Below are 26,507 nucleotides of genomic sequence, written 5' to 3'. Positions count from 1 at the left end.
GCTTATGAATAGATTGGCCCAGTCTTTTTGAATGGATACAAAATTTCCATTCCTAAAGGTCAGCCTCTTCAAGCTTCTTACTTTGAAACTGTTTTCCTATGGCAGAAAGACTGGGGCTGTTTTTGCCTGTAAAATTTTTCGCCATTTCTCCTGCCTCTTTTTAATATTAAGAATAAAGAATATTTTAATGGGGGGGGGATCCTTACAGTCAATGTTTACAGCATTGATTAAAAACTGAAAGGTTGCTAAAAAGTATTTTAAAAGAACTGGGTGTATTTTCAGTATGATTTGCTTTTTTAAAGTTTGCTTTTTTAAAGATTGAATTTCTCACGTTTTGTTATTTTTACAAATGTAATTTGATGCTCACAAAATTCGGTTTTTACATCCCCATCAGATATTGGTATTTAAAATTGTGTCACATTCTTTGATGGCAAAGGAGAACTTTCACAAAAATAGAACAGAATAGAATAAATTCTTTATTGGCCAAGTGTGATTGGACACACAAGGAATTTGTCTTTGGTGCATATGCTCTCAGTGTACATAAAGAAAAATAAAATAGAATACATTCATCAAGAATCATAAGATACAAGATTTAGTGATAGTCATAGGTTGCTAATAAGCAATCACATTATACTAGGAAACAAAATATAAATTTTAAAGATACAAGCAACATGGTTATAGTCATAAGTGGGAAGACATAGGTACTAGGAAGGAAGAGAAGAATAGTAATACAGTAATATGATAGGGTTGTGGGAATTAGTTGTTTAGCAGAGTGATGACATGGGGGGGGGGGCTTTCCTTATGTCTAGTTGTTCTAGTGTGCAATGCTCTATAGCATCGTTTTGAAGGTAGAAGTTGACACAATTTATGTCCAGGATGTGAGGTGTCTCTAGATATTTTCACAGCCCTCTTTTTGACGTGTGCAGTATATAGGTCCTCAATGGAAGGCAGGTTCCTAGTAATTGTTTTTTTTTTCCAGATCTAATTATCCGTTAAAGTCTGTGTCTGTCTTGTTTGGTTGCAGAAACCAAACCAAAAAGGAGAGAAAAGAAAGGGAGTAAAAAGAGGACAAGAAGCATGTAAACTTATCAAGGAGCGATCTAACTACTAGAACTAATAAGTTTCCTGCACAGTGAGCACTACTGACCACTGGAACGGCTTGCCTCCAGAAGTTGTGGGTGCCCCATCATTTGGAGGTTTCCAAAGAAAAGACGGGACAGCCGTCTTTGCCTGGAATGGCACAGGGTCTCCTGTTTGAGCAGGCTTCCAATTCTGTTCTTCTAGACCTGCATAAAACCAACCCACCTTGCCAGGCTGCTTATCCTCTCTACATAAGAGACCGAGCAGCGAGGGTCTGAGAAAAGAGGCGGAGCCTCACAAGCGGCGATTCCGCACGAGTTTCTCCGAACAGTTAACAGTCCCTGGGTTCTTCCTCCCCTCCCCCGACTTTTTTCCGTCTCACTTCCTATTGGTCGACGGAGAGCGCAGGAAGAACCGCCCCATTTGTGGCGATTGGCTGGCCTTGAGAGCAGGGTTCCCGGATGTTGAGACGTTACAGACGGATATAAAGGGCTCATAGAAGGCGGGAGAGGGTGCAGTTTTGAACTGGAGCTGTCGCTAAATAGCAGGGGTGGCAATCGAAATAACCGAAAAAGTAGCCGTATTCGATTGGCCTAGACGATCCTCTTCGTTTCTCCTCCCGCTAGCGGAATCACCTCACTGAAAATGGTAAGATGTGGCTAAAAAGAAGAATTGGGAAAGGGGGGGGGGCGCCCGGCTGAGCTGGCGGATTTTTCTCAGAAGCGAGACAGCCGTTGATGAAGCCGTTTGTAACGTATGGGTACTCCCAACAGAATTCAGACTTGAAAGAATTGAGTGGGGCGAAGCAAAGAGGGCGCGGTCACACCCGCACACACACACGGCTCACCCTACTGCGGTGGTCGAGCGTTTTAGAGTTCTTGAGGCGCATGCGCCCATGGCCGGGCTAGGGAGGGCGGTGTGCGCGTGCGCGGCGGCTATTTCCGTGGCGGGCGGGGGGATGCCCGGCGTGATTCCGCTCAACGCGCATGTCTCATTTCCCGCGCTTCCCAGGCTCGGTTTGAATTCCGAAGAACAGCCGCGTGATTCCTATCTTGGGCCTTTGCAAGGATGGTGGATGCTAGAAAGGGACTCTTTCCTAAGGGAAAGAATATGTGGTGTGTGTTAGGGGCTAACGTTTAGTGTGATTTTTTTTCCCTTCTCCAGGCTGGAGGAAAAGCTGGGAAGGACTCCGGAAAGACGAAAACCAAGACTGTATCCCGATCACAGAGAGCCGGCTTACAGGTGGGTGATCCCCAAACTTGGCAACTTTAAGACTTGGGGACTTCAACTCCCAGAATTCTCCAACAGCTATGCTGGCTGGAGAATTCTGGGAGTTGAAGTCCACATGACTTAAAGTTGCCAAGTTTGAAGCCCTCTGGTTTAGGTCATCTGTCTTACAGAATCAATATGTTTTGCCTCTTCTGGAAAAGGGAAGAAGTAAAAATATTTATTAATCCTTTTAGAGCATCACTAGTTGCTGTTTTTTAAAAAAAAACTACGTAGATTCGAAACAAGTATTTAGATACATTTGAAAGATGAACAGTGGTAAATACTATATTTAGATGTTGAGCTCTTTTTTTTCCCTGTGTGTACAGTTTCCTGTTGGTCGTATTCATCGGCACCTGAAATCGAGGACAACAAGTCATGGACGTGTGGGGGCTACAGCTGCTGTTTATAGTGCTGCAATCTTGGAGTACCTCACAGCTGAGGTGAGAGCTTGGTTGGGATAAAAGCATTTTACATTATAGGACTTAAAAGATAAAATACTACAACATCCTATATCTCAAGTACAGTAGCTGTATTTATTAGATTTCTTAATGTTTTTTTTCTGTTCCAAAAGACAAGCTATAGTTATCCCAGAGAAGCATACAAGCAATATAAATTGATGCAAATAAAAACAAATATTGTTTCAAAGATCCCTAAGCATTTTTCTCTTAGCATAGCTAATATATGTTGAGGTAAAGGAAGAAATTCAGTGGGGAAAACAAAACAAAAATCCCAAATTGAAGTACAAAAGGAGACTGAAAAACACTATGGTATGTAAACTCTCAAGTATGAACAGTAACTGAGCATAAACAGTAACTGAGGATGTTGGCTGTTAAAATCCAGGTGTAGTTTGTCTACCAATTTACAAATTGAAATAGATACAGCAAGCACTGGAGATTACGATCTATATATGTATAGTTGTATGATGTTGGCTAACTGTTACTTTTGGACCTCACATTTTGGGTTTCTGCCAGATTGTTCAGGATCAGCCACAGTTTGCAGAACAAAAGCTTCAAATGTTTTGGTTATTCAAAGCTTTAGTTTAAAAAATACAAGATGGCAGCCCTAGTGTCAACAGCTCCCACTTCAACATATTCTCTGACTTTTCTGTTCCTGAAATTCTGTTTCCTTCTGTAGTCACTGACATCAGCCTTTTCCATTCTTTACTACTATAAATCACTGCTGTCCAAAGCAAAGCAGCCAGAGTTAGTTTGTGTTTATGTACACACATAGAACAAAACACTCAACATATTTTTCAATGTGGCATACACTACCTGAAAATCACTGTTCAATAGGATGTTATGCACATTCATGATGCTATGCTGTGGACCTATTGCATTACCATAGCTCAAGGGGGAGTGTGCCATTCTCCAAGTTCCTTTCTAGCATTTTTGGTATGTTCCAGGATAGACTGTCAAGACACCATTTGTGGGGACCAGCTTCCTTACCTCTTCGTAGGTCATTGTATCCTCAATGAAGGCATGACTGTTTGGCATTTTAAATGGGCTGCTTTGCAATTAACAATTAGTCTTGTTTTCATCTCTATAGGTTCTTGAGCTGGCAGGGAATGCATCTAAAGATTTGAAGGTAAAGCGAATTACTCCTCGTCATTTGCAGCTTGCAATAAGAGGTGATGAAGAACTGGATTCATTAATCAAAGCAACAATTGCTGGTGGAGGTATGTGCTAATTGTACTATTTTGTGGCATCTCTAGTTGGTAATATTTTAGTGATTCTGTCGCCTCACTTGAATAAATCTTTCCTTTTTTTCTTTCAGGTGTAATTCCACATATTCATAAATCTCTCATTGGAAAGAAAGGTCAACAAAAAACAGTTTAAAGAATTGCTTATTAGAACTTTCAAAAAGCTATGTTGTCCATTTTTAGTGGATTTCCACTGGACTTCATCTGTGAAATACAATTTTGCCTTTCTTTAATCTTGAAGATGGAGCCCATCAAGCTTTCTAACCAAAATTCTGCATTGAAGTCTGAATCTTATTTAAGTGTTACATGGCTTCAGAGAAGCTATTGTCTGTAGTGGTTCTTGACTGTTTTAGATATGTTGGATTTTAATGGGATTCTTGACATTGTTGCTACTCTGTAATTTTTAATGCATTGAGTACATTTATTCAATTATACTATGAAAATTTAAAACAGATTTGGACATCAACATTGCTAATTAAATGAAATTATAAAAATTTGAATTCTAAAGCTTCGATATCACTCTCTTGTATTTAAGATCAAAAAGTTCCAAAAAAGAAATATCAGCATTGTCTATGTCTTTGTACAGAACCTTAAGTCTGGTGAAGGAGTTAAATGAATGGATTGCTTTAAGGCATTTGAATCATTTTTAAGTTGCTGGAAATGTGTATGATTAGTTAGGTCAAGTTCTTGAAAAGTACTTTACAGTAAGCTATGTATTTATATTGTTTAACTATTTGGTCCCCATTTCATGGAAGCTGCTGATCTTACTGAGTGCTAATGTGCATGCACTATGCTAGCATGCATAGATTAAAACCCTTGCAAAACTTCCAATCACTGCCAAAGGAATCACATTAAGCCATATAACTTGTATGGTTTTAGTTTAATGTGTAAAGCTAAACATTGTGACTTGTATGCCACATTTGACCTTCGGTACTGTTCATGCCGTGCCTTCTTCTAATAATCTTCAGTACTTGCAGCTGCATTGCTTCAGCTACCAGTTGAAATAAGCATTGCTTAGATAATTCCATCCAGTTCCCAGTATACTAAAATTGAAATCTCCAATTGAACTTAATATGCTCATATAAGACTGTCCTCTCCCTTTCCTCACTCACCTAAAAATACATGCCTTAGAATGTATAATTTCATAAAACTGACATTTTGTGACCTATGTTTCCTGGGAAGAGGACTATATTACTTGAATTTACTGTATTTCTGCCTTGTCAACCGTGTATGTCATAATAGATTGTTAATTTGTTTAAAGAAAAATGTACATTCTAAGTTTATTAAATTAAAACATCATAAACCTTAAGTATTTCTATAGAACATCAATTAGTTTAGATTAAGTTGTTGCTGAAAGATTTTTAACCATATGGTTGTATTGACCCCCAATTAATGAGTTGGAAAAATAAACAGGTATTACCTGTTCTAGTGGGCATGTACAAATAAAGTTACTGAAAAATACTTTTGTGATGCTTACTTGATAAAGCAGACGGCTTTGATTTCAGCATACAGTACTGTAATGTGGGAAAGCACTGAGTTGCATGCAGTGAGTCATAGGTCTTGTAGTGTTAGACATGGCTTGTTAATGCCAAAACTGCCTTGCCAAAAATAGTAAAGGATGTATGGGCCATATTAATTTTGTTTTGGATGATGGGAGCTGGTCTAATGGCCCTTAATATTTACTAATTTAATAAAAGCACTATTTACCAATTTAATAAATGGGTTATGAGTCCTAAAACATGATAAGCTGCTTGAGGTTGCTCCCCAGTATCCCTGATCTGGTTTCAATCATCTGGAATAGTTTTGGGGATACTTAATAGCCAGGTGAAAAATAAAGTTTGGGTAGTGGCACCGTCTTAATACTGCTAGTAAAACCAAATTCAAGGCAAATACCTCAAGAGCAAAATGAATTGTAAAAATGACAAGTCTGTTAGTCTACTAAGAATTTAGCAAGAAACTGACCGAATAGAAATTGAACCGTTGAAACCTTTTAAAAGCGGGTTTAGGTTAAAACTCCGGACGCCTGGCCAAAGGAGGAAGGCTGGCTGTAACTACGTGGCCGCCCGCGCGCTGCTGCCGCCTCCATCAAACCGACCGAGCAGCGCGCAGAACCGGCATTTTAATCCAGGCCGTCCCGGCGCGTGCGCAAAGGCAGCTCCGCTACCGGCTGCAGAGCTTCCCGGAAGCGAGAGGAGCAGTAGCGGCTCTGCTGTTTGTAGCGGCCCAGGCGCTTCGGGGTCTCAGGCCGCGACGTTTGTGGGGGGCCACCGGCGCCTGGCGAAGGGAGGACGATGTACCGGAGGAGCGCCGGCGGCACCGGCCTACAGTGAGCCTAAGGCCGTGCGAGCAAAGTCGCCGCCGCCGCCGAGTCAGCCCCGGCGCCCGGTTCCCTCGGCGCCCGTCCGGCTGGCCCCGCCGCTCTGGCCCCGTCAGGCCCCTTTTCTCTGCGCTGCGGCGGGCGGAGGCGGCGGAAAGAAAAGCCCATGGAAGGGAACCGGGACGAGGCGGAAAAATGCATCGGAATCGCGCGAGAGGCCCTGGAAACCGGCAACCGAGAACGGGCGCTGCGCTTCCTCAATAAGGCCCAGAAGCTCTATCCGACGGAGACCGCCAAGGGTAAGGAACTGGTCGCCCTTAGGCCAGTGGGGAGCCGGCAGGAGCCATCCCGGCGCCCTTTCCTTGCAGAGCATCCCCGCCGCTTGAGACACGTCAGTCTCGGTGAAGGGATGGTTCCGAGGCCTGGAGCGCTCCTTCTCCGGCTTGGCGGGATAGGGGTTGGGGGTCTTTACCCCAGATGAGGGGGGGCGCAGCTTCTGGTGGGGGCTTTCATCAGTATCGGGACTCTTAAACAAAGTTCTTAGATAAGCTGTGGTATGTTGACTAACCCACATTCAACCCCCTAAGCTTTAAAGTAAACCATAGCTTCCTAAAAGCAACATTTTGGCTTGTTCATGCTATACTGTAAGCCAAAATCAGACCATATTATTGCTTTATTCTCTTCCTTCCTAGTACCTATCTTTCTAGTACCTATATCTTTCCACTTATCTTTGCCTGTATCTTTAAATTTTATGTTGTTTTATTATTTCCTGTATAATTTGATGGCTTATTAGTAACCTATGACTATCACTAAGTCTTGTATCTTATGATTCTTGATGAATGTATTCTATTTTATTTTTCTTTATGTACACTGAGAGTATATGCACCAAAGACCTTGTGTGTCCAATCACACTTGGCCAATAAAGAATTCTATTCTATTCTATTTTATTAATGAGGTATATAACCCCAGCCTTGTTACCATTGGCCTTCAGAATGCATATACGGAATATTACATGTTGGTCTGCTTATTTACCATCCATTCTGAGAAGTGTGTGGGTCATTGAGGGTAGCAAGTGCATCTTTTTTGAGGAAACTGTTCCTGATAATATTAATACATTCAATAAATTATTTTAATAATGGCTAGACTGACCTTGCAAGATAACTCTCTAACAGGATTTGCATAGCAGCAGATTTTATTCCAGAAAGTTCTTTAGAGCACAGGGTCTGCTTGAAGCTCTTTAAAGCAGCTGCATCTTTTCCCAGGATTTCATAATTGCTTTAAAGAGTTATACGTAGGTATTTTAGTTATGATCCCACGTGCTCCAAAGAACATTTTTGAAGCTGGATTCAAACAATTTCTATCCCAAAGGGAGAGGGAGGCTGAAGCAGCTGTTCATCTTAGACTGCATAGTAAATTCACATTTTAACTAGATATTCTTTTGTGAAGAAATTCTATTATATGATATTTCATAATTTATATAAATGCTCATTATGGTATTCCCTTTTCAGGTAAGGAAAGTTATGAAAAAGTTGTAGCAAATAAAATAAAGTAAAGCCATGAGAAAAATAAAGGGAGATGTAATTAAATCTAGTTTTTATTAATATCCTTCAGTATACATTTCCATAACTTTCAATGTAAACAATTTATCCTTGTACTGTGGCCAGATACCATTTCAACACCCCCTTTTAAAGTCATCATCTTCCTGTCTACCCATTTACTGTTCTTCATAAATTTATATCCTAAATGTATTGTATTCTTGTGTTTATCTTATAATTAGTAGAATGCAGGCCCAAAGCTTATTCTTATAAAATAATCTTCAGTTTAGAGATCATAGCTTGCCTAAAGTAGTGTGAGAATACTTTGAGGTTAAACTTTGCTTTGGTTGCAGTGGTGGCACATTGGCAAAAATGTGCCAAAACTACCTTGGATAGTTGATATTGATAATATCAATATTATAGCAAGGAATGCTACATTAACAAAGGTGAAATCAATGCTGGTAACCTAACAAAGACAGTTTGTTAGTTAATTAGGGGCATGTTATGTTTTATGAGCCCACAACATTTGGGTAACCTAGTAAACCATATTATTTATTTTTAGATTTATATTACACCTTTATTTTATACAACTGAGCGAGTCTATATTATTGCTCCTACCTCCTGTTATCTGGTCCATAGTCACCCAGTTGGCCTAAGAAAGGACTAGAATTCACATTCCCATGCTTCTTACTCTAGTATTTTAACCACTACAGCAAACAATTTAATGGGTTAAATTTACTGGATAGTTATTTTATGTGAGCATAACCACTGATGTAAATATGCAAACTCGTCAGTTTCAGTGAACTATGTTTATGTGTAAAATACTTAAGTGTTTTTGCAACTTTTCTACCCTCCAATCAGGATGACTAGTCCTACAGCCTTATAGTAGCCCTTTTTGGTTTTAACTTTTATATAAGTCACTATCCTCTGCTCTTCCACTCCCTTGGCCACTATGGTTTTGTTGACAAAATCTTAGAATTGTAGCCATGATTCCTCTAGATACAGTAAGAGAAAACTGCATTTAGGATAACATTAAAATTGGTTAAGAGGGTTCAAGTTTTTTATGTGTTTGGTAGAGGGGAATGGTAAAGGATAGTGAAATTTAGGCATTCAAAGTTTCCATGAATGTGAGAAAAATGGTAAGTCAGAGATCTACACTTTACAGCAAGATAGCCTAGGTTCTATGTACATGTGTATTTTTCAATATTTCACCTTAACTAGTTATGGGGGGGGGAATAAAAAGCAGGGAAACAGATTTCCATGTGTTTGAAGCACATCTTTGGTAGCCCTAATGCTGGAAACTTTATTCTTTGAAAATAGTAACTTAAATATTTAAGATAATGAATAGGTTCAGTGCCACATTCTTCAGTGTGGTTGTAGAATTGCAATTTCCCAGTTTTCTTTGCTGATGCTGCATCCTGTTTTCTATGTTCTTGGTTTGTTACTGATTTATTTCTAATTTCCTATCTGATGACCTTTTCCTATTGGCTTTCTATTCTTCAAGTCAGTTTTGAACTATTTCTAAAAATGTTTTGGAGAATAGCATGATTTGTAATATAAATAGGCTGTAGGATATTGGCTGAATAGATGTGCAGAACTACAATATAGGAAAAAATATTTGTTTATTCAGTTTACTGTATGTAACCACCCATTGTAAATGCATGGATCTGGGTGGGTAACTGTGAATTAATCAAGATAAAACATCACAACAAATAAATACTATATACAGCAACTGAGATAAAAATCCATCCAATACAACAAAACTATGATATATTATAGGCTAAACCACATTATTTAATAAGGTCCCAGGCTGGGTAGCAAAATTTATTTCAAGGTCTTATGAAAGGCCTGTAGGATTAGGGCAAATATAATCTCCAGGGGAATGATATTCCAGAGGCCAGGTGACAAGTCTGAAAAGGCTCTCTTCCCAGTTCCCACTGATACTATCTAATAGATGAAACCCAGAGCCATTCCCATGTCAAAGAACTTTATAGGTAGCAACTAACTCTTTGAATTTAATTTTCGAAGCATAGTGGTAAGTCATTTAGCTGCATTGCAGTGGTTCAATTTGGGAAATGACCAGGACATAGTGACCATGATAAGAGCATCCCAGTCTAGGCACAGATACACAAGTAGCTGGGAAAAGGCCTTCTAACCAGAGTTGTCACCTGCTCTTTAAACAGGAGCCATGAATCCAAGAAAATCTCTTGTCATAGAACTCTAAATCAGGAGTCCCCAACCTTCAGGCAGTGAACCTTCAGGCAGTGAGGCCCGGTCCGTGGCCTCTTGGGAACCAGGCAGCGCAAACAGCGGACGAGCTTGAGAAACTTCATTTGTACATGCGTGGAAAAACTGTTGTGCATGTGAAACCAAGTTCCTCGGTTGCTGCCGCTGCTGCTGCTGTTATGTGGAACAACACCGCTGCTCTAAATTATCATTTTTTAGAGTTGTACAGTACTTCAGAATTGATTCCTAAGGAGATGCTTCACAGTCCTTTAGAGGCCTGCAATCCTTAAAAGCAGTCATGTCTTTTTCCACCATCATTCAAATATCATATTATTAAATTTATACAGTAATATCAATGATTTATCTTTAAATTCTTCTGTGACTTGTGGAGTGCAACATACTTGCAGCTTTACAAGGACTTTTGCTGATAATGTTTAAAAAGCAAAAGCAGCCTTACCTCAGATTTTTTTTAGGTGAACTCATAATTAAATGTCTATGTAATATGTTTTTTTCAAGATATCCTCAAAATAACAACTGATTATCAGAAACTAAGCAGAAAAGCCTTTTTAACATTACCTGTCTCTAAATTAAACCAGTTCACTTCATAGGCATGCCTAATATTAGCATGCTACAGATTCAAGGGTAAGACAAACCTTGTTTAAAGGACCCATTTAAGTAAGATGCCTGATGTAAAATACACTCATTTGATGCCGTAGTTAAAATAAAGCCTTATAATTAAAAATTCCTGAAGAGGTTACATTTGAATTTTTAGATGAGCAAATTTGTTCAGGGGTATTGTGGATGACTAAGTTATCTTTTGAAATAACCTCTTTTAGCTTAACCTATAAGTTTTCTGTGATTTTCTTATTTTGATTCAGAGGGACTATTTATTTTTCACAATGTTGCTTAACGCTGGTGGCCCTAAGCAACAACCATAGTGCAATTTGCAGTAAACTGAAATTGGACCTTTAAAACTAGTTGTAAATGATCATAGCGTTGTTTCAGAGAGTAATCCAATTACCATTAGATATATTTACACCTTTCTGTCTGAATTATACAATGACATTCTGCAAATAATAGTGCTGAGCTGAATGTAACATAACATGCTGTATTAGTTTTGAAATAAATCCACATAGGTTTTATGTTTATAAATATATTAGGATCAGATTAAAATGGTTGATGCTGAAAAACTCTAGGTGAGGAAAAACATGATGGCAGAAGCCTTGAATAGTTGGCAATTTCACTTAATGATTTCTTGTTTAAACAGCTGGTTTGCAATGTTATCTATGTATTTATTTCTTGGGGTTTATATACAGCTGTGACCTAGTTGCATTTCTGAATGACTTGTTTTAAAGGCTAATGGGATTTCAGAAATTCTTTTTGTATCACAATTGGCCTTAATCTCAATGATATTTTCAAGCTCATTTGATTCACATTTCTCACTTTTTTAATGTTCTTCCTGTGGAAGGATGAGTTATCTATTCTTTTTTGTACTCAGTTTCATCTTGAGGGCCAACCTTGAAATATAGGTCAATATAGACTTTAAGAAAATGTTATAACTTCAGCCAAACCTTAGTATAGTCCTATAATACAACATCCAAACAAATGGTTTAATTTGCAATTTCAAATTCACCAGCTGACAAAGATGCATATAATTGTTGAAACACATCATAGGAGTAAAAAAAATTATTAACATTTTCATTCTAGTTTTGAATATATTGCTTGAAAATGTATTATTCTTTGATTATAGTTTACATGGTCTTTACTTGGCAAAGGGAAAGGGAGAAAAGTGAATATGATTTATTAAGAAAAAAATATTGGGTATATTCCAGATACTGTTTTTTTTATTCTCAGATCGTTATTTGGAGCTCTGAAAAATATTTGAGTTTAAAGTAATTATTTCAATCCTGTTAATTTGACTTTTACTTTCTGGGCTGTTTGACAAACATATTACAATAGCATGAGTTACCATTGGAGATATCAACAATGCTTCTTCCCTTAAAGATTGTAAGCTGCCCTGCTATATTTTTAGTAGTAATTATATTGATAGAAATTAGCATGTAAGGATTTTCAAGGTATCATGATTAAAACCAGCTAATATTTTTATCTCAAGCTGCTACTTTTAAAGTAGTGATTTATTTAAAATGGTGAGATTTTCTTCCACTTATTATAAATGGATTATAAATGGAGATTTTTCTGTCTATTCTTACATCATTGGAAGTCCTGTAAGTTTAAAACACGGACTAGCTAAAGTGAAATTTGGTTTAAATCATCATGTATGCTAAAGTTTATTCAGTCTAGTGTGCTGTAGTGGGGAAGGCTTTGAACTAGGTAGGAGCAAAAGACCACCATCTACCACAGAAGCTCACTGGATGCCTTTGGAGCAGTCACTCTCTCTTAGCTCAGTCCACCTCGCAGCTAATCCTTGTTTTCCAGCTGTTTCTTCAGAATCTGTTTGAAGCTACAGTAGTGTTGAAAAAGTAGGGTTTATGACCAGTCCTTGAACTTGAAACTGTCGCAGCATCCCCATGTTCTTATAGACATGATTGGAGCGCTTGGCAACTAGCGACAAGCAAAGTCAGTGCAGAAGCCAGCAGTAAGTCGCAAGTCATAGTCACATGACATTCCCATTAACAACCACAGTGATTTAGTCACATGACATTCCCATTAACAACCACAGTGATTTACTTAAGAGCCACCACAGTTGTAAGTTGGTCATGTGAACTTTCACTTAACAACCACATCACTTAGCATTAGAGTTGCAGATCCCAATTGAGGTCCGTAAATGAGGATTAGCTTTTCCCTTTGTAGTGTTTTTCTTGCATTTTTTTTAATCAGCTATTTGTTGATCTACTGGTTGTGTGGGAAATTGATCAATCATCTTGTTGTCCAAGCTTGACATTGTGGGCTGAGAGAAACTGACTGGCCCAAAGTCACCCAGCAGCTTTCATGCCTAAGGCAGGATTAGAACTCATGGTCTCTTGATTTTTAGCCTTATACCTTAACCACTAGGCTAGACCCAAGTGAGGACTACCTGTGAGAAGAAAAAGACTTTGCCATCTTGAGCTCTGGCATAAACTGTGTGGTATATCGAAATCAAATAAATAAGCAAACGAATAATTGCATACTGGGTGAAGGCATGGGTAAAAATATATGGGCTGCCTTAGGTTCAGAAAAAGAGAAATTCAAAAGGGTGCTAAACATATTTGATAAGCTGTTAATTGTATGGCATTGAGGGTATAGCATAGATTGTATCTTAATTTTTTTTACTACAAGAAACAGTTTACAATTAATATATTTTAAATTGGAACTGTTAAGACTATGACATTACAATTGCCACATATTTCATTAGTTCAGATCCTTGCGTAGATAGTACTTCATTTTCAGAGTTGTATCGTGTTAACACCTCGATAGCAAGCATAGAAATGAGAATATTTCATTTAGTTCATTAAATTTAAAAATTCTATAACTGCATTGGCTACACCATGGATATGTGATTAAATTAAATAACTTCATTATCTCAAATTTCATTCATATATGCATTCATGTAATCATACATTTACACAAGTCTGTTAATGTTAAGATAATAAATTATAATTAACTCCAATTGTTATATACACATATTTTTATAGTTAGCCTTGGTTTTCTTTTATTACCATCCTAATTTCAACTTGTAGTAACATGACAATTACTTTAAATGTTTTAACTATACACTTATATGTGAAAAACTTCCCCAACATGCCCTTTCTCAGACTTTCTAGCTTGATGAATATGGGCTGCTTTTACATAATTTATTTTATATTTACTATGCCATTTTTTATTTTTCGCTAATAAAATTATCATATACCTCTTACAGTGATTTAGAGTATATGAAATGACTGTGCAACCATTTAAGTATTAAATGTTACAAATGTTTGCTAGATGATTGACAGTACCTACATTTATCGGAAGAGAAGAGGCTAATATTCTTTGTTGTTTGTTTCAAGAAAGATAAGCCTGCAAATCTATGCATGCTTACTCAGGGGATAGACTCATTGTACCCAGTGATAATTACTTTTGAGTAAACAAATATAGACTTGTGCTAGCAAAAGCAAGTACTATAATTAGATAAAAGTCAGATTTTTTAAAAATGTCTATCCCTATGTTACTGAAGATTGGAGCAGGAAACCCTTCATTCTCAATTTATTTATAAATAACGTACAGCACTGTGTGTATGTGTGTGCATTTCTATACAAACATTTGACTTTCGTATCTTCTGTTAGAGATGGAAATATTTGAATGTTTCATTTGCACTTTTTTTCTCTTTAGTGTTATTGGAGGCAATTATGAAGAATGGGAGTGCAGCTGGAAGTGGTACTCACTGTCGAAAACCAGCAAGTAAGAATGATAAAAGTAAAACTAATAGCATGAAGGACAACAGTGGATCAGGTGAAATTGGAAAGACTTACACCAAGGAGCAAATTGAGGGAGTTCAAAGGTATTGATTGCTCTATAACTTCATTAATTTAAAAATTAAATTAAAAAAAAAACCATGCCTATCAGTAATTTAAAAAGTACCCAATTGCAGCCGTGTCGCTGTGTTTTTAGTTGGTTGATATAGTCAAGATACAATGCTGTTTTTAAGTCAGGGATTTGGGGGGAATACTTTTATCACCCAAATGCTGCAATCTTTTGAATGGTCTCATAGGATTTGACAAACTAATAAAAAAGTGTCTTGGTAATATCAGATGAAGCCTGATACAATTTGAAATAGTTTACTGATCACAGCTAAAGTTTTTGTTTGTGTTATGAACAAATTGTGCATTTATAATGCATATATCAATAAGTTTAATGGTTTCTTACATTGAAGGTTTTATTTTGAACATACCTATTTTGTAACTGTGGTTGTATGTATTTTAATCATTTCATTTTTTTTAATATAGTTTTTGAGCTTTTATCTGTTTATAATTGCCCTAATAAAGCTTTATTTGAAACGAAATTAGGATGAATTGATTATACTTTTAAGTAAGCTCTTTTTTAATCTTGTTCATCACATCTTTGGATTATTTCTGCATTCAAAAGAAATTAGGCATGTATGGGATAACATTTTAAAGTAAAAGCAAAAAAGATATAAGAAGAATGCAATTAAACTATAGGTGGTAAGGAAGTTGATGATGAAGGGCATTCAAAAGTGTGCTTTAAATTGTTTCATTGTACACTACCTTGTTTGTTCTGATCTTTTCTCAACTTTATGGAAATTATATTTCTTACAAGGATGATTTTAATGTTAGAGCAACCCTGACTAACATGGTTGTAAGCAGAATGAAGTTATCCAGTGAGTTTCGTAACTGAGTGGGAATTTTACTTTACATTTATCAATTGCAATCTAACACTGTTTATTGCCACATCAACATTGGTTTGTCTTGTTTTCAAGAGGAAAATATTTTTAGAAGTATTTCAACAATACGTGGAACATGTTATAGTCAGTCTCTGAATGGTAGTAATAAGAAACGTAAGAGAAAATAGGGCGGCTAATCAGTTCCATGTGCCCGAGTTTAGTCGATTTTGCTCTCCTCCTTTCTAATAATGTGTCGGTAGGCACCCAACGTAGGCTTGTTTTCTTCTCTGTCTTCTGTGTCGTATACACAAGAGACAGTGCTCCCTTTCAGATTGTTGTAGCTCTTCAACTGAGTGTTGCTCAGTGACCATTTGACTCAAGTGGGAGCTGAGAAAGATGCAATAGCTCTTTGCTGATTGCATAAGTATTAAGCAGTTAGGCACGAAGAATAAGGAGAGCGCAAAGGGCTGCTCATTTTAGTTATGCAAAAGAAATCTCCTGATAATGTCATAGGAGCTAAGTTTCATTTGCAGGCTTCTAAAAATTTAGCTTGGTTTTCTAAAAGCATCTTCACAACTAAATAGTAATAATTTGCTCACTGACTTCAACTAATTCCCTAATCTATTGATTTTTATGACTAAAGCAAAGTCTTGTTATATTATATTACAATAAGATAAAGTGCTCTTTCACTGAGGGGGAAGATATGAAACCTTTCCTTCTGGATTGACTTCATTTCTCTGGTCCATTCTGGAAAAGTAGTCGCACTATCTATCCCTTGGGTGTTCTTTATTTTATAGTCTCTAATGTTTGAAACATCTTTCTTACTTGTTGCATCACTGGCCTGATAATACTTTAATTAATAATGAAGATAATACTAATAGTATTGATAATACTGAATAATATTAAAAGTACAACTCGTGTAACTTTGTCAAGTGACTGAATCTGGATGTGCCTATTATTTTGTAGATGCTTTACTCTATCAAGAAAATGAATTAAATATATTAAAACATACTTTTATGTAAGGGTTTAAATATTTTCAAGTCTTTGGGGAAAAAAGGTAATTGTTTCCCAATCATTATATATAAATAAATCTGAACCTCTGAAAAACGGTGGTTTTTTTGTTTTTTGTTTTGTTAATCACTTGTGAGCCACTTAGTTATGAGAATTTGGTTGAAATCATGGTGCTATAGATATGTGCCACAGCAATAAGCATTAAGTCTAAGATAAAAATATGAGCTGTAGAAAGAGTAGGAAAGTTATATAATAGGGATGATGAACCTGTGGCACGCGGAGCCATTTGTCAGGGCACGCAAGGCGTTGCTCTGTCAGCCTCTTTTTTTGAGGCCATTTTTCTCCCTCCCCAGGTTCCAGAGGCTTTATAGGAACCTGGGGAGGGCAAAAACAGTCTCCCCCCCAGAGACCCTCCAGAGGCTTCAGGAGCTTCCGGAGCGCAAAAAACCTTCCCTATGGGCAAACCGGAAGTTCAGGAACGGACTTCCAATTTGCTCATAGGGCCGGTTTAAGCCCTCCAGAGCCTTCAGAGGCCTTCTGGAGGCTTTCCTGAAGCCTCCGAAGGACAAAAAACAACCCTACAAGTAAGTTACTTCCAGTTTGTCCGTTAGGCCGTTTTTAGTCCTGCGGAGCCTTTAGAAGGCCCCTGAAGGCTCCGGAGGGCTTTAACCGGCCCTATGAGCAAACCGGAAGTCTGTTCCCAAACATAGGGTCATTTTTTTTGCGCTCTGGAGGCTTCAGGGAAGCTCCTGAAGCCTCCAGGGGAGCGGGGGAGGCTGTTTTCACCCTCCCCAGGCTCCTATAAAGCCTCTGGAGCCAGGGGGTGGGGGGCAAAAAAAGCATGCAAAAAATGGGAGAATCGTGACTATCATGTGTGCATGCGCACTGGGGGGTTGCACATTGCATTATAGGTGTGGCACGACTGCACACGACTCCCCTGCGCTCCCCCCGCTTATGGCACGCAAGCCAAAAAAGGTTCGCCATTGCTGTTATATAAGCTTGAAAATTAAACAATAACCTACTCGCGTTGTGTTTTGAGATTTAATGTGCATTAAAATTTGGTCTCTGAAGAATTACTTCTTGTTATTCTGCAGCATAAAAAAATGTAAGAATTACTATGAGGTCCTTGGAGTGTCAAAAGATTCAGGTGAAGAAGACTTGAAGAAAGCTTATAGAAAACTTGCTCTGAAGTTTCATCCTGACAAAAATCATGCACCAGGAGCAACGGAAGCTTTTAAAAGTAATATTTCATTATTCTTTTATAAGATAATGCTCCAAGGCAGAACTTACTATTGCCGCTGCCCTACTGATTATGTTACTTATACATCTTTTTAAAGAAGGATATATCCAGAAATGTATTCTAATTTTTTTAAAAAAAATCTGTGTGAGGATAAAAGTTCAGTCCAATTTCATTCTTCTGTTTGCCCAAGATAGATGAAGCAATTGACCTGTCAATTTTACTATGGGAAAAATTCAAATAAATAAATAAAAAGAGTTGAGTACGTTTAAGCAATATAAAATTATTACAAAATAGGTCTTCCATCATCTCAAGATTGTTTGTATACATTACAAAACTAAGCATTTCAGGCTGTGCAGATTTTTAAAACAGATAACAGGAATGGTGATCACATTTCATTTTCAACAGCATGACTTGTGATGTATGGAAAAGAATATTCCAAATCATGCTATCTGAGTGTATATTGAATTTTTGCTTTGATATAAACCTATTGACTTTGACTTGCTGGTAAGTCATAATTGTATTCATTTCAGAATTTTTCTTCCTTTTTTCCCTTTAAATTCTATCTTCAGAAATTGGAAATGCATATGCTGTGTTAAGTAATCCAGAAAAACGCAAACAGTACGATCTCACAGGCAGCGAAGATCCCTGCAATCAGCCAGGCAATGGTAGATTTAACTTCCACAGGGGATGTGAAGCAGATATCACCCCAGAGGACCTCTTCAACATGTTCTTTGGAGGAGCCTTTCCAACAGGTTTGTTTTGCTGACAAAAATAACATTCAGACTTTTTTCTTTCTTTTTTTTTGCTATCTATAAAATTGACTTAATCTCTATCCTAAAATAGCTTTCATTTGTAGCATTGTAGCAAATTAATTAAATACTATGTGCATTAACAGATTATAAATTATAAAACTGCTCTAGGACAAAAATAGAACTCTTTTGAATTGCCTCACGCAAGGATGGGCAACTTTTTGATCAACCATACAGATGGATAATTAACATTTTTACAAGCTTATTGCAGTGTGCATGATTGCATGCAGAATGGATGAGGAAATGTCATACAGTTTGATGGCAGCATATTCAGGGTTTTCTTTGCAATACAGGAACAGAAGATAGCTTAAGTATTTTTTTTTATTTCTTTTTATGCTGCACTAAATCTATTTTAAGATTTATGCTATAATTTTCTTATACCTCTAAATAGCATCAAACAGGTTTGACAGATGTTTTTGGAGGGGGTTCTGCAGGTTATCATTACTAGATTCAAATGAAAGGTTTCTAATTCATTGATTTTATATTTAAGTTCTCATCAATTCTGTCTGCTTTTGTTTATAGGAAGTGTACATTCTTTTTCTAATGGACGGTCTGGATTTAGTCACCATAATCAGCATCGTCATAGCGGGCACGAAAGAGAAGAGGAAAGGGGTGATGTAAGTTTCTCCTGACTAACTATTTCCTCAGTCTAATCTGGGATACCTTTCTGTATGTTGAATTTTCTAAACTTTTTTAAAAATAACATTTAATAAATGAATGTGCAAATAAACAATTAAAATTGAAATGCTAATAATGCTAATATAGTCTAATCTAAATTTTGGATTCATATGTGTGGTTTCTGAGGCATAAAGCTTACGTGGGTTGCCCTTAAGTACCACAGGCCATTGGGAGGTAGGAAGGAGTTCTATTTAATATAGGGGTTTGAAAAGGACATTTCTATTGCAGAACTACACTCCTTCCTTTAACAATTTTTAAAAGATTTTATCTAATCACCTTAATATATTGCTGCGTGATAAAACTGTATAATTCTGGATTGTGGCTGTTTAGTGATACGGGAACACAATATTGAATCAGTTTCAAGATTGATTTTGTATATTGTTATTTTGTACTGTTTTCTCAGTCCTGGATCACATTAATTATGGGCGTAACAAATGTTCTGATTTCAAAATTCCATTATGCCAAGGAAACATAACATTTCAGGTTTAGAAGACCTGCAAAATGGTCTGATGGTGCTTTGAATTTGGAATTGTTAGAACTCAAAACATTTTATATATGTCTACTTGGCAAACCATGGATTGTTGAAATTAGAACACATTTTGAGGAAGCCTATTTTAACACAAGGTAATAGATTTTAAATATTTGTAAGTTACAATTAAACAATATTAAACTTAAAAATAGAATATTAATATCACAAGATTTATTAAGATGCACATATTTCAGAAGGTTTTAGGAAATACATTTATAGGAATCTGCTACAGGTACACATTTTCTGTTTAGCTTTTATGGACTAGATAGTTTCCTTTCACTTTTTTTAAAAAAAACTAAATATCCTGCAATTCTTTTCATTGATTCCTTCTTGTTTTTCAGGGGGGGTTCTCCATGTTCATTCAGTTGATGCCAATTATTGTGCTGATCCTCGTTTCTTTACTTAGCCAGTTAATGGTATCTAATCCTCCTTATTCCTTATATCCAAGATCGTAAGTAACAATACTTTTATAATTATCTTTATCATTCCTACTTTGTTAAAAGTCACTGTCTATAAATAATTCTCATTTATTTCTTGCATCATCTTTTACCATTCTTCCCTTCCATTCCCTCTTGGGCACTATCCTTAAAATAACAACTCGGTATATATATGATATTTATTTTTTGGTACTATATTTGATGAACCTGAAATGGATTGTGATCTACAAAATATATTCATAAATACTTAAAAGTAAACAAGGGTCTTTGCCCATTTTTTGCAAAAGAGCAAATTGTCTGTAAAATTGCTATTTTAAATTCATTCTTTTTATTCTACATTGTTTAGAGCAACATCTTTCTCTCTCTTGTATCAAATCAGTAACAATCCTATTTGTAACAAGGAAGAATGCAATCTTTTCCTTTTGTACATTTTTGTAGATATTGATCTAAAAACCTGATATGACTGAAAATCCAGGTCTCCTCAGCACCATGGTAGAGATAGATAATGCTATCTAATTAAATGTCATGGAGGATTTAAATTAGAAATGGAAAAGTTACAAAAGACATTCTATTATTTTATTATTTATCAAATTTAATATCTGACTCTGGGCAGTTTATAGGTAAAAGCTATAAAATGATATGAAAAGACATGATTTTTTAAAAAACCATTAAAACAGAGTTTAAAAGGTAAAGGAGCACCTCCAAGATTACATACCACTCGTGTTAAAATCAAATTTCCATTTAACTGGAATTCTGGGTGATGGGAATGAGAGCAAGTTTGCATTTGCGAGAAATAACAAACTTGTTCATTTGGATTGTTTTAAACAATGTTTTTGTAGCTATTTCTGATAGTGTGTGAACTACTTGATTAATGTAATGTATATAGCGGAAATTGGCAAATGTGGCTGTATTAAAAGCTAAATTCCAGTAGCATGCTAGGATAGTGCCTCTGGCCTCATAATTATTGAGGCAGTAAATAACTAAGGCAATATTACTGAATTTGCAGCAATAATTATTTTCTTGGAAATTAAATAATAAATGAATAACTTGCATTACAGATTTGAAAGTTGTCTTGCTTTTCTTTACTAAGTGCAGATTTCGAAATATGCACCCGTGCTGACAATTGATATGGAATCTCTTTACAGGAGTTCAGGGCAGACTATCCAGATGCAGACAGAAAATCTGGGTGTTGTTTATTATGTCAACAAGGACTTTAAAAATGAATATAAAGGTCCAAATTTGCAAAAGGTGGAAAAGAGTGTAGAAGAAGACTATGTTTCAAATATTCGAAATAACTGTTGGAAGGAAAGACAACAAAGTAAGTTTTAACAACTGACATTAAACACTTTCTCAAATACAGCTATAAAGAGGGAGTGGGGAATTTCCTGAGCAATGTTGGCTGAACTGTGGAAGGAAAAAAAATCCTCCAAATTGTCCAGAATTCTCAGAGATTACACCAGCAGAATTCTTCCATCACTACCTTTTTAGCATTTAATATAAAACTAGAGGTTACATAACTTCCATGTATCATTTACAAAATTTCCAGTTCTATTTTACCTCAGTCATGATCACTTTATGATTCTCTTGATTTACCCTCCCTCCTCCGATTTTTTTTAAATAGGATAAAAAGGTTGGACTACTATTGGTGGCTTTTATGTATATTGTTAATTTGTGTAGAACTGCCTTCTATTAATTTTATTAATTTGGTTCTTTGAAAGCACTAGAGTGTGGAGTAATGGAGTAAAAACATTTGAGAAGGTCATACAAGTTCCTCTGAAGCATTGTAACATAGCAGCATTGGTAAGAGCCAAGGTGGCGCAGTGGTTAAATGCAGCACTGCAGGCTACTGCTAGATCAGCAGGTCAGCGGTTCAAATCTCACCGGCTCAGGGTTGACTCAGCCTTCCATCCTTCTGAGGTGGGTAAAATGAGGACCCAGATTGTTGGGGGCAATATGCTGACTCTCTGTAAACCGCTTAGAGAGGCCTGAAAGGCCTATGAAGCGGTATATAAGTCTACTGCTATTGCTATTGCTATTGGTAGCCAAGAAGCATTTTTCCTCACTGCTATTGCATCCTTGCAGTCATCTATTAACTTCTTCCAAGCAGCATAGTATTTAACATTTTGGTCATTGTACGTGTTCGGTGCTATTTTTTACTAGCATTTGTCACCATTTGAAGAACATAGTGATTGCTGATGAAGAAAAGGAGTTGCACAGAATCCCATTTGGTATTTTGTTTGATGAATGACATTTTTCTAGATTGAAAAGTATAGTCAAGATGCTTGGCGAAACCTTACTAGCCACTTTTGGTTTGGCAATTCTATTTTCTGTCTTTGTATACCAGGAATGTCAAACTCGAGGCCCGTGGGCCAGATCCGGCCCGGGGGATGCTTAGAACTGGCCCGTGGGGCCACCCTGGAAACAGAAAAGGACCACCCTGTGGTGCCTTTGCCAGCGAAAACATCTACCGATTTCCCTGCATTTATTTATATTTTGTTTGCAGAATTCTATCTTACATAGAATTCTGCAAACAAATTCACATTCACATTCACATTTTAATAATTACATAAAACTATTGAATAAGGTCAACCAGAGGTTTCATATAACACCTAACCCTATTTTTTTGGTTCTTAACATGCTTGAGTTGATCGAGGTATAAACTGAAGTACCACCCAAGCAAATGGATAATTTCTGTATTCAGTTGAATAACTGATTCTCATAGATCTACAGAAATATATATGTAAATTTACGCCTTATTAGAAAAGTAGTGAAAGATCTTTAAAACAACATGTAGAAAATGAAGATCAAAGCAATATTTCCATTATCCATAATTTGAATGGGCATCTTTTTCTCTGTCAAATTCTGTACAAGCTATATTTAATGGAATGATAATGTTTCCTTCCTCCGTTTCTATTTTTAATGAAAACAGATATAAAAATATTTCACATTAAAAAATAGATGATAGATTATGAAGTAGAAGATATCCTTTTGTTATTTAGCAATATGTGGAAGAACCTAAGACTGAGGGAGAAGCTGTTTAAATTTGATTTTCTGACATATTTTTTTTCATTTATTTTTAAAGAAACCGATTTACTCTATGCAGCAAAAGTTTATCGGGATGATCGCCTACGAAAGAAAGCAGAAGCTATTTCCATGGACAACTGCAAAGAGCTAGAACGATTAACCAGCCTCTATCGAGGAGGATGAGCTAAATTTTTGACCAATACTGCTTGAAGTACATGCTTTCTAAGAAAAATACTGTTTCATCATGACAACTGAAAAGGAAAGATGTAAAAAATTCACTCCGTAGCTATTTCCAAAAACCTTACCCTGAAGTTTCAATATCATTTAATAGCCTCTTTAGGTAGTCTGAAACATAGGACAAAGATTGTTTACATTGTTGAATTGTCCTTTATATTTTACTCCCAAAACCTCTGTGAACTTTTCCACAAGAAAGAAAGCATTTTGGACAAGCTGCTCCACTAGAAATGTAGATGAAGTTGTTCTCTTATTAAAGTACTTGCCATGTAAATATATGTGAGACAATTACTTATATGTATATAAAAATGTTATGGACATCTGAAGGCATTTAGAATATTAAAAGAGTCAATCTTAATAGGTGGAATAAATAATATGACTACATTAATTCAGATGTCAGGTATGTGGAACTAAAAAAGAAAATGGAGGTTTTAGGTTTCTTTTTTTCATTTATTTTCTCATTAACAAAATTAAGATCTCTGCTGGAAAAGAGAAATGTTGTATATTGAATGTACTTGAGTTCCTAATAGAATATGTTGGTGTTCCAAAAGAATTCAGTTAAGCAAATGCTGCTTTTCAGACTCCTCCTTAGTTTGATTTTTATTTTACTTTTATTTTTTTTAATCATTCAATAATTTTGGAGCTCCAATTTCTATTTTGCTGTCAGTTAAGAAAATTGTTCTTAAAGTTCAGCCTTGTGCCTTTGTTTTGTGGTTAGTTGGTTCATCTTATTTCTGAATTGTCATCAATATTAATAGAAGCCATGGTCTTGTTTAAGGATATTAGTTAAAGTCATAATGTAGCAACTTCAGGCCATATGTATATGAAGGGTAGCACTAACGAAAGATCTGCTTCTAAAGATCTGCTTCTTTAGATCTGCTTCTAAAGATCATTTGTGACACATTGCTATAATCACTTTTTCCAGTTTAAATTTAATGTGATTTTGGAAGAACTGAAGATAAGAAAGAACTAAATTTATATGTTTCTAAGCTACCATATAACTAATGTGGAAAAATATTTATTTTTTATTGATTTGTATACTTTGTTCTAAGGGCAGCCAATGTGGGATAGATTAGAAAGTAGCTTTCACATGAATCAGCACATCATTGTAATATAAAGATGCCATTTTTAACTGAAAGATAGTACTTCAGACTTATTTCAGTGAAACAACTTTCATTGTGGTCTTCTGCCTATAACATTTAGCTTTGAAAACTTGTAATTTTTCATAGGTGACGCTTAAATTTCCTAGTACTGACTCATAAAGTCACATGAATAGTTTCATTACTGCTATGGAACAAAAGCCTAACTGATATGTGAGTGGCTTTTCTTTTAAACAGATAATTATAAAGCCACATTACTTCAGAATTGCTATTTTAATAGTACTTCAACATTTTTGTAAAAAGAGAAAAATGTGAAATGAGTTTTGGGTAAAAAAAAATGCATTCTGGAACACTCCCATCAGAACATTTTTTAGATAGCAAGTTTCTTCGTTGTTCTGAATTAGTTTAAAAATGAAATTCAGTTACAAACTTCGCTGAAAAAAGCAAGCCTACTGTAATCTATTTTCATTCATCTGCAAATTGTTGGACAAATAGTATATGTAAGATTCTGTCAAACTATTTTAGTTATGTCTTCAGTTTTCTAGAGGAATAAACAATACAGATTCCCTGTAATTTTAGTTATCTATATCATTAATGAATTCAGCTTATTTTGAAGATCACTCAGGCTTTAGAGTTGCAAAATTATTATTTTTTATTTTGTGCTGCAATTACAGCTATCAATATAACCTTAAGTTCTATATGAACACACCTCCCTTGGTCTCTGTCTGTTCCTCATAAAATGAGGAAGGAGAAATGCTCCTTCACTTAATTCCAAGTAAATATGTTATAATGAATTCAATATTTTCTATAAATTCATAATTACAAGTGTATATACAGTTTTATAACTTCCACACATGATTATTTTTATTCGAATTTCACTGATATTGAAATAATATGTTCAAAAATCATGAAGCAAACTTGGACAAGTCTTCAAGTAATCCAAAATTAAATGTGTTCATGGTACTGGGATTTAACAGATTCTGCACAGAGATTGATGATTGAGAACTTAATAATGCAGCTCTCTCTGGGCATATGCAGCTATTGAGAATGCCAGGGTGCTCTAGGAGCATTTTATATTTGTATAAGTCTCTGGCCAGGCAACCACAGCCTGAACTGGGATAAACTGAAGCTCAAACTTCAGAAACCTGGGGGTAGGGGTTGGTTGATAGAGAAAGCTTTCAAAACCTGCAGTTTAACCAGTCAGCTGAATGTATATAAGACACTTCTGTGGTCATCAAAAATATTTGGTAACTAATTTTCTAGATTTCCATAATGAATCTATGGGCTTGGATCTAAAGATGCACTTTCACTAGGAAGTTGTATTTGAAAGTGACTCACTTTATATTTATTCTTTTCACCTGCAGCTCACAATATAATACTTCAACTTAATCTCTTAAGAGCAGGTATTTGGGAAATTGCTAGTAAGAGCCTGCTTGTTCAAATTATGCCTCTAAAATCCAAGCTTAAAGTGTTAAAGCAAAGCATTGAAATTAATGGAACTTCTTCTGAAATAATATATGAGATTTGTATCTCCAAGGGTGAACTACTAGTTCATAACAAGACTAATTAGCCCTATTAGTTTACATGCAGATGATATACTAGAATGCTTATACTTATGAATTGCATTAATTTATCCCTCTGGTCAGGGTTAAGGATGTAGAAAATTATGTTGATTATTTGCATTATACTTTCCTTTATGTTTCTAGAATTGGGGTAATAGTTGCTATTCTTGAAATTGATATATAATTAAGCTTCAATTTTCAAGAACATTTATTTTCTTAGAGGTATCTTCCTCTAGGATTAATAAGTGGAAAGCATATTAATAGCATTAGTAATAACTGAAAACCTGGACAGTATTTCACTTTAAACATAGCTTTCAACTATAATTTTAATCAGGATTTATGCTGATATGACTAAAAGTTTTATCTTCATTATTTTAAAAAAGTCTGTTCTTTAATGCACCAATTTAATTGGGCTGTGGCCTAATTGCCTTATACCTTTT

At 36.0% G+C, this 26,507-nt stretch overlaps 2 protein-coding genes across 2 annotated transcripts; both read left to right on the top strand.

Annotated features, from left to right (window-relative positions):
* Window positions 1-1,519: 1,519 nt before the first annotated feature.
* On the top strand, window positions 1,520-5,509 carry H2AZ1 (H2A.Z variant histone 1). The gene is made up of 5 exons (XM_014075232.2): window positions 1,520-1,728; window positions 2,245-2,322; window positions 2,676-2,789; window positions 3,895-4,024; window positions 4,123-5,509. The coding sequence occupies exons 1-5, from the start codon at window positions 1,726-1,728 to the stop codon at window positions 4,182-4,184; spliced, it is 387 nt and encodes a 128-aa protein (XP_013930707.1). The 5' UTR covers window positions 1,520-1,725; the 3' UTR covers window positions 4,185-5,509.
* Window positions 5,510-6,243: 734 nt separating this feature from the next.
* On the top strand, window positions 6,244-26,187 carry DNAJB14 (DnaJ heat shock protein family (Hsp40) member B14). Its single transcript, XM_014068237.2, has 8 exons — window positions 6,244-6,664; window positions 14,435-14,603; window positions 17,549-17,694; window positions 18,264-18,446; window positions 19,026-19,120; window positions 20,052-20,161; window positions 21,293-21,465; window positions 23,230-26,187. Exons 1-8 carry the CDS (start codon window positions 6,532-6,534, stop codon window positions 23,352-23,354), a joined length of 1,134 nt encoding a protein of 377 aa, XP_013923712.1. The 5' UTR covers window positions 6,244-6,531; the 3' UTR covers window positions 23,355-26,187.
* The last annotated feature ends 320 nt before the right edge of the window (window positions 26,188-26,507 follow it).

Source organism: Thamnophis sirtalis, unplaced genomic scaffold (assembly GCF_051295495.1).
Source record: "Thamnophis sirtalis isolate CommonGarterSnake01/CBP01778 unplaced genomic scaffold, rThaSir2_p1.2 scaffold_10, whole genome shotgun sequence".
Lineage (NCBI taxonomy): Eukaryota > Metazoa > Chordata > Lepidosauria > Squamata > Natricidae > Thamnophis > Thamnophis sirtalis.
Note: the sequence above shows the minus strand (reverse complement) of the source record. Positions and strands in the feature narration are given on the sequence as shown.

Excerpts from the sequence above, each read along its gene's own strand:
- H2AZ1 (XM_014075232.2), top strand. Across the intron at positions 2,323-2,675 it reads CACAGAGAGCCGGCTTACAG|TTTCCTGTTGGTCGTATTCA; the intron begins GTGGGTGATCCC and ends CTGTGTGTACAG. Across the intron at positions 4,025-4,122 it reads AGCAACAATTGCTGGTGGAG|GTGTAATTCCACATATTCAT; the intron begins GTATGTGCTAAT and ends TTTTTCTTTCAG.
- DNAJB14 (XM_014068237.2), top strand. The coding sequence starts at position 6,532 with ATGGAAGGGAACCGGGACGAGGCGGAAAAATGCATCGGAATCGCGCGA. Across the intron at positions 6,665-14,434 it reads TCCGACGGAGACCGCCAAGG|TGTTATTGGAGGCAATTATG; the intron begins GTAAGGAACTGG and ends TTTTCTCTTTAG. Across the intron at positions 18,447-19,025 it reads TGGAGGAGCCTTTCCAACAG|GAAGTGTACATTCTTTTTCT; the intron begins GTTTGTTTTGCT and ends TTTTGTTTATAG.